The sequence below is a fragment of a genome, unplaced genomic scaffold (assembly GCF_019419815.1).
Source record: "Pyrus x bretschneideri cultivar Hongxiangsu unplaced genomic scaffold, Pyrus_bretschneideri_v1 Contig110, whole genome shotgun sequence".
Lineage (NCBI taxonomy): Eukaryota > Viridiplantae > Streptophyta > Magnoliopsida > Rosales > Rosaceae > Pyrus > Pyrus x bretschneideri.
This window is the reverse complement of record NW_025999403.1, coordinates 532,455-540,560: the sequence shown is the minus strand read 5'-3', so window position 1 is coordinate 540,560 and position 8,106 is coordinate 532,455. Positions and strand designations below refer to the sequence as shown.

The 8,106-nt window shown below is 35.5% G+C and overlaps 1 protein-coding gene across 1 annotated transcript; it reads right to left on the bottom strand.

Annotated features, from left to right (window-relative positions):
• Window positions 1–3,984: 3,984 nt before the first annotated feature.
• On the bottom strand, window positions 3,985–6,504 carry LOC103942202 (cinnamoyl-CoA reductase-like SNL6). The gene is made up of 6 exons (XM_048577360.1): window positions 6,357–6,504; window positions 6,124–6,281; window positions 5,839–6,027; window positions 4,627–4,780; window positions 4,324–4,516; window positions 3,985–4,214 (listed from the first exon to the last, which is right to left on the bottom strand). Exons 1-6 carry the CDS (start codon window positions 6,478–6,480, stop codon window positions 4,127–4,129), a joined length of 906 nt encoding a protein of 301 aa, XP_048433317.1. The 5' UTR covers window positions 6,481–6,504; the 3' UTR covers window positions 3,985–4,126.
• Between the last annotated feature and the right edge of the window lie 1,602 nt (window positions 6,505–8,106).

Below are 8,106 nucleotides of genomic sequence, written 5' to 3'. Positions count from 1 at the left end.
CTCTAAATCAATTATTCACTATTACGGTAATTCCGATTGTGTGCTTTTGATTTTGTCCTCACATTTTTATGCTAATTCTGATTCTGTCCCTAGGACCTCGTCACATATATACTGTATTTCATTTTATTTTCTTTTGCTTCCTTCTCCCCTATCTCTCTTCCCTCTCGCTCTTCTCTCCAACTGCGACTCACCACTATAGTTGGCAATGAGTTTATCATTTTTGGTGACTACAATCCACAAAACCACCACCAATCGATCCTTGCTTTACCAATAGTCGTTTTCGAGTAAGCAGAGTTAAAGTTTTGTGACTTTCCAACAAGGTAATTCTGGCCGATGGCTGATGGCCTGTGAACTAGACCTTGCTACTACTTGGAAACGATTCCTCTCACTCCTATGAGAAATATTTAGGTATTGGATGTTGGATTTAAGTATGTTCACTTTAAGGTGAATCAAAGGAACCCCTAACCTTTGAATTTTTTTGTGAGCTTTCAAAAATCGTCACCACCATAATATCATTGTGAGGTCATTCTTGAATCCTACACGAACTTGGTCTGAATGACTTAATTGAGTGCAACAATGCTAATATCATATCATTGTGAGATGACTTTCTCTAGAGGCCAAATAAGTTGGGTACTTACAATAGATGTAAATGAGCAAGAGCTGGTCTCTCATTATTATTAATGATAGCCAATATCATATCATTGTGAGGTGGGCTTGATAATGGTGAACCTCTCATACCCTAATAAGAGTTTACTCCAAAACTCTTGAATTCCAATTGAGGATATGGAACTGGATCAAATGGCTTAAAATCAACCCATTTTTATTCGTTATGTAATTGTTTACCGAATGTGATCAACAAGGAGTTCTCATACTCATCTCACATGAGAACTCATCATTCGGATGATACAAAATAGTCATTTGACCTGAGACATCATAGTTGTCTTGTGGTTAAATCCTTAGTCTTTGGCTGTGTTAAAGTCATTCCATTTGAGGATGTCCACGACTTAGTTGGGCCTAAGTTACTTAATGATGTGGACATGTAAATGTACAACAAGGGATCTCTAACCTTCAAATGTTGAGGGAGAATACTCTGATATGATTAAAAATCTCTAGCTAGAGTATGAATGAGATTTAGGAAGTCATTCCAAATCAGATCCAGGGTAGTCATATAGACAAGAGAATCACATTGGATAATAGACATGAACAAACTATTAACAAAGTAATGTGATCAAGAGTATTGAATTAGAGAAGGACGACATTGCATTGTAACCCCTAACTAAATATGTTCTCCAACCTTTTTTGAATAGCTTGGGTTGCCATGACATACTGATAGGTGTTACTAATGATTTGTGGAAGCCTTAAATATCATTGATGAATCGATTTCATACTAAAGTTTCCCTTATTCTTGGTATATTTTGGTAAGATTTTGATAATTTGGCTTGTATTTTCAATGTAGGACATGCGAATCCATTTTTGGCATAAAGTAATCAAATGGTGGAATTTTTGAGTAATTCCAATTGGAGTAGGTTCGTGAATTTGTCAAGAAGGTTGTATCAAAGTTTGAGAATTTTATCCCAAAGCATCTCATCATGACCATTTAATTTTGTACTAGCGTGCAATGCTAGCAGATTGAGCTGCATGTCTTTTTGGCGGGAATTGGGCTTCAAGATGATAGTTTTTAGAGTTTGGCTCTTCTACAAACTTGTATAGGATGTCCTAAGCTTCAAATCATTTTGGGCCTGATTTGGAGCCCTGATGGTCCAGAAACATGATTAATTACCTACTGGATAGATTTCCTTAGTTGATTTGGATTGTGAGTTTAAGTTATCCTTTTATTATTTTGTTTCCTAATTTTTAGAAGACCTTTTCTAGGAATGATTTTATTTTGTAGTAGTATATATAAGACTAGCTAGCCATTAGTGTTCTCTATGCACTACTTTGGAGAACTTGGTTTAGAGAGCTTTTGACAATTCAAGTTTATTTAGCAAGGTATTTCAATCCTTTTCTTCTTCATAATATTTTCCGGGTTTTTAATTACGAATATGCGTAATTAATTTCTTTTTGCACTGGCGTGGCTACAAGCCTTGGCATGAGTATGTGATTTTTATTCACTTGCTTATGAATGGATACATGTTTTTTTATTTTTTTATTTAAATTATTAATCACCATGTTTAAAATATCTATATGTTTTAATACTTGATCACCATTACAGTATTTAGACAAGTAATTTGATGCAATTTCTATTCGAACATCACCCTGAATTTAAGGAGAGCTTCTTGTGGTTAGTAATTGTAATTTCACTCTTCAGAGTTTCACGGTTTTTCAAAAGGTTTTCACAAAGCTTAATGAGTCTTGCATGTTTATATTTGACCTGAATATTGCAGACGAATTGCATGCTACGTTCTTGCTTGAACATCACGAGGAAAATATGCATTATGAAAACTTAACCTTCAAAGTATGTATGTGGAAATTCATAAGTAATTTATAGAACTACATAGGATTGTTAATGACGACGGCTAAACCCTAGTGCCTTTTTCAATTTGATTTATCCAAAAAAAAATAAAAAATTTCTTGCTATCTAGTTTTATAAAAACCTTGCTTCATCTATTTTAATTTTCTTGTTTATCTTTTAATTTAACAATTTCAAATCTCTTCCAAAACTTGTTTTAAATAATTAGCCAAGAGTTGGTTATAAATACAAATTATGCATGTCAATCAAGAACGACCTTACTTGAGCCGTTTATACTACAATTACCGTATCCTCTTGCAAATTATCCCTTCTTTTGCAGGTGGTAAAAATCCTATTAATCACTAAAGGGAGAACTGAAAGTAATTTTTAGTCCACAATCGATTAGTAATAGTTTTAATTGCTCACTGCCTCGCTAAAAAGAACCTAATGGATCGCACTCTGTGTAAAGTAAGATTTAAGTATATAACGAAGTTAAGTAAAGACAATTAAACTGAATGACCTTGAAAGTTATAGAATGTAAATTGTTAGTTGGGTATTAGATATACGATCGATGGATGTCATTGGTTGTTAAAAAACACAACAAACAAAAGAACAGCTTAGTATTCAATTTCTTAAAAAATAACACAACATACAGTTAGTGGCGAAGCTACGTGAGGGCAAGAAGTGGCGGCCGCACCTCCCCTCTTCGGAAAACATGCCTAGGAGTGCTCGTTCAGCCCCTTTGCTCTCAACCGAACACCAACCTTCTCCCAAATTTCACTGAATAATTTCAACCTGCTTCATAATTTTTTTCTTATAGATGAAATTTCCTTAATAAGATTAGCAAGATGGATTTGATCGTTCATGGGTTTCGTGAAATTTGAGAGGGTGAAGCTGCCATGGCTTCGAGAGAAAGAAGAGGAGGTGGTTGGTGGAGATGTGGCAGCAGTGCTTGCAATGCGAGAGAAGATGGATGTTTGGATACTAGTATAGGTGATGAAATGGTATGTTTGGTAAGAAAGATAGTAAGAGCTGGGAGAGAGCTTTATTTGACAGGTGTTTTAACTTTAGTGGTCCAAATGGGATTGTCCGTGTCCTTATCTTTCTGCCCGTTTACCCATTTCCTCCCTTTTTTACCTTTTCTAACCCCATGTTTTTTTTTTTGGTTTATAACCCATCTCTCTCTCCCTCTCTCTCTATTTTTAATTTTTTATTCTTTTATGTATTTTTATTTTTTCTTTTAAGACTCCTCTTGGACTCTTACATTATCTGTAAATATTGTATTACTTTTAAAAAACAATGTAAATATTGTTTAATGCTTATTTTACTATAATTTAAATCCATCATGGTTCCTGCCTAGATCTCGCCTAGGCCTGCTAGGTTTAAGTCCGTTATTTGACGCTTATCATTTTTTAGGATTTAATCCTAGCCAATTTAAGTTTCTTACATTGATTTTGATATTATTGCTTACAACCGCTTTAATGGGGAGACTATTTTCTGCTATGAATAGTGACTCAAAAGTTTACACTCTCCAATGTAAAAGCAACCGCTTTGATTGAATTTTGCACTCTTTTGAATTTCACCCCACCCCTCGGCAAATCCTGGCTTCACCACTGCATACAGTTGTTGATTTTAACAAGGAGATTACAACTTAGGAAAGAATACGATCATGTCATATTAATTAATAGGCATCGCTTCAACCAACTTGCTCAACTTTTCGTTCCTCAAACGCTCGGTATGTACCTCACTCCCTTGATATTCATACCTGCATTGCATATATCAAAGGACAAAATCAAAACCTTACAACATGGTTTCCAATAGTACGTAGCAATAAGTGATTTATTATGTAATAGTTGTTGAGAAAGCGTAAGCACCTGGGTGGTAATGATATCAAAGGGCTCAAGCTGTGAGCAAGCTTAATAGCTTCATCCTCAGTATTCACTATTTGATTAAAGCACAAGTACCTCCCACATGTGGACTCATCCTCCAGAGCTCGAATATGAATATCGACTAGAAAGTTGACATCAACGAATGCTAGAACCCCATTTTCATACATTTGAGCCGCTCCTACATATACTCAAATTAAAAGTCGAATTACAAACTTTAAAAAGAGGTTTTAAATGCAAAGTTACCGTTGTCCGTTGATTAAAAGATGTTCCAAATGTGTAATTACTTACCGTTAAGATAAGACATAGTTGTGCGAGGGTTCTGTTGTGTCACACCAGGGCCAAGAACAAGTCCGGAATTTATGGAAACCATCCTAAGCATTCGATCCATGGCTAAAGCCCAAGCAGCCTGTTCAGACAGCGTCTTTGCCAAGGCATACCACAACTATCAACAACAAAAAAAGCACCAAGATTACGCAATTTCAGCTCCCAAACAAAATTATAAGAAAATTAACTGAAAACATTTCTATTAGAGACACGTCAAATCTAAATGCTTCTAAACTTTTTGGTTGGCTAAAAAGGTAATTACAACTTCAAGTTTCAACCGAGTATGATTTTCTTTTTCCTCCAAGTTTTCCCCTTTTCAGTCCCCTCCTCTCTTTACCTTTTTCTTTTCTTTGTTTCTTTATAAAGAAGTCAACATAAGATGTTTACGTGGTTTAATTGTAACCGTTCAAATAGGAGGGGACTGAACATGAAGGAGATTTAGTGAGCAGAAAATCCTACTCCAGTTTTAATCACTTATAGCAAACATAGTCCAGAAGCATTTTAGTTAAAGTCCACCATATCATGTGACCTACAAAATATGATTTGGAAATGGCATTGCCAACCTTTTCCTTTGTGAGTCTGAAATGCTTCTATGAGTTTTCGTGGCTCCTGGAAATGATAGATAACTGTGGCTTCCCACTAGTTATCCTCTTTTTTAAGAAAAAAAAAAAAACATTTTCCTCTGGTTATTAAAACTGCTTTTAAGTGTTTAATGTTGTAAAAAGCATTTCGAACAACACAATCTCTTATATCTTAGCTTTTTTTAGTCTCGGTGGTAAGTGCATAAAATTAATAAAGTAAATGTGTCATTTTTATAATTTCTGACCAACCAACCTTAGATCTAAAGATCCAATTTGAAGAAGCAAAAAAAAAAAAAAAAAAAAAAAAAAAAAAAAAGCAATGAACGATCCGTTTTTGAGATTTAATTGCAAAAATGTCAATATTTATTAACGACATATTGATCATACATATATTGCTAACACGCTGATGTCATAACAACAATGTAACGATGATACAATAACGACAAAATAAACACAAATTATATCTTCAACCAAATGTCAAAAAGTGATTATTCCTGCTAATTGTCTAAAAAACCCTAAATGCATATGTATTAAAATTAAATAAATAAATTTTATTTTTTGTCGAATAAATAAATAAAAATTAGAAGATGAAAACCTTCAATTTCCTGCAAAATTGGTGATCACTCCATGACTTCTCATCGACATCCTTCTGATAAGAAATGTTGTCTCTCCATATTGCTGCAGTCAAAGAAGAAGTGAAGATAACCTTCTCCACCTTCTCTGTTTGAGCACATGCTTCCACAACGTTAATCGCTCCTCTGACTTCCAAATCCACCATTTTCTCCTAATTAATTAATAATTAGCAAATATATTAGCATTCCCAAAGTCATTAAAATTAATTAATTATAAACATGAATCACAGTTCATCTCAAAAACTTACTTCATATCCATCAGGACTATCTAGGCAGCAGAACATAGCAGTGCAGCCCTTCAAAGCCACAAGAATGCTGTGGTAGTCCAAAACATCCACATCAAACACTACCAATCCCTCTTCCACCTTCTCCATCTCCCTGATTCTCTTCTGTATCTCCGTTTCCCCTGCATAAACTCAAATCAGTCCTAAAAAACACGTCGAAACACGGCCCAAACAAAACATGCTCAATCATTAATTACCATTCTTCTCATGCTGGATAGCTGCGTGGACTTTGAACCCCCGCCCAAGTAACCCTTTGAGAATCCAGAAGCCCACGTAGGTTGAAGCATCGAGAACACAGACTAAGGGTTTTTCGTACTCCATATTTGCACCTTTCCGGGTTTTCTTCTTTGTTCCATACGTTAGTTCGTTCTGCTGCTCTATATAGGGTGTGAAAAGAGAGCTAGTAGGTGCTAATGGAGGAGTTTGGTGAACTATCAGTTACACGTTCCCCATCTACTCACCATCTTATGTTCTCAATACCCCCTCAGCCTTGTATTCCATATTTTAGTATTTTCTTTTCTATATATACGGCCTCATTCCAATTCAAATAATAATCAACTCACGGGCCACATTTAGATCCTTTAACTGTTAACTCATCACATAATATCATAATGTACGAGTTGAGTTGATGTGTTGACTTTCGGGTTAATTACACAAACACTCTCTAAGGTTTTTTGAGTTTTCACAAAACTTTCTCAAGTATGAAACATTACACAAGCACTCTTTAGGTTTTAATTCACTTTCGCAAATACCCCTTTGGTCGAAAATCTACCTCTAAAAAGACAATTATACCCTTCTAATTAATTACTTAACAAAACAAAAAACTTTTATAAATCATTAAAAAAAGAAAATCAAATTCAGAATTAAACAAAACATAAAAAAATAAAAAAGCAAACTTTGACGAAAAAAATAGAATAAAAAAGGAAATTGATAGCTCCGCCGCCACCTCCACCGTCTCCTCTTTGGTCATGGGCGGTAATGGTAAGCACAAGCAGAAGATCTCCTTCTACCTCTCCAATTCCAACTCAAAGAATCCCCTAAGGAGCTCTTATGCCTCATATGGATGCAAATTTCTATCGTCTTCTTATTTGACAAAAATGCACCTGCAAAATAATAACATCTAAAATTATGACCACAAGCCTCATGTGCCCATGATGAATTGGAGGGGGGGGGAGGTTGGCCAAAGAATCTCTGATGCTAAAGTTAGAATTTGAGAGAGAAAGTGTTTAGGAATTTTTGGGGAGAGAATGGCTTGCATTTTGGTGTGAAGATGGGGCTATATATAGGGGCTTGGTTGGCACTATTTGGAGAAATAGGGACCGGCCACTTATGGTAGTATTTTGTATATAATTGCAAGATATTATGTCAAATAATATCTTGCAATTAATTTGGTAATTAATCCCAATTTGAAAAGAATAATTAGGAGTTATCTTGTGGGTGAGGATTTGATGAGGAGTGATGAGATGGTTTCGAATAAATATCATTTTGATCACATTTGACTCTTCCTTGATTGAGCTGTTATTGTCTGTTATATGCGCGTGGGAATCTTGGTGTGTCTCGAGGATAATTTTGTCTTTCTTACCCAAAAATCCACACGTCACCTTCATAATTTTCTTGATTATTTTTAGCGCCACACCCCATTTTCGGATCCTTAATATCTAACCTTGTCATTGTCTCTTCAGGTCAAACCTTCGAGCGCCTCTCCGTCCAACTCTGCCGTGAGTTGAGCTTCTCCCCCAAGCTCCAAGACAGAACTTGAATTGACTTCTCCACCATGATTCCCAATCTGGCCATCAAGTCTACCATCCAGTATCTAAATTCTTAATTTGAGATGCTAAACTGTGATAGCCCGTCCCAAAGGTGTATATTATTTTATCCTCGATGGCGTGAAATGACTGAATTGCCCTTGGACGTTAGTTGGTGTCGTGGGTGATATGTTTTGGTGGT

What these genes read in the sequence shown, in the direction of transcription:
- LOC103942202 (XM_048577360.1), bottom strand. Translation starts at nt 6,480, where the DNA reads ATGGAGTACGAAAAACCCTTAGTCTGTGTTCTCGATGCTTCAACCTAC. An exon ending in TATCCAGCATGAGAAGAATG is followed by an intron (nt 6,282 to 6,356) that starts GTAATTAATGAT and finishes GAGTTTATGCAG; the next exon opens with GGGAAACGGAGATACAGAAG. An exon ending in TTGATATCATTACCACCCAG is followed by an intron (nt 4,215 to 4,323) that starts GTGCTTACGCTT and finishes TATGCAATGCAG; the next exon opens with GTATGAATATCAAGGGAGTG.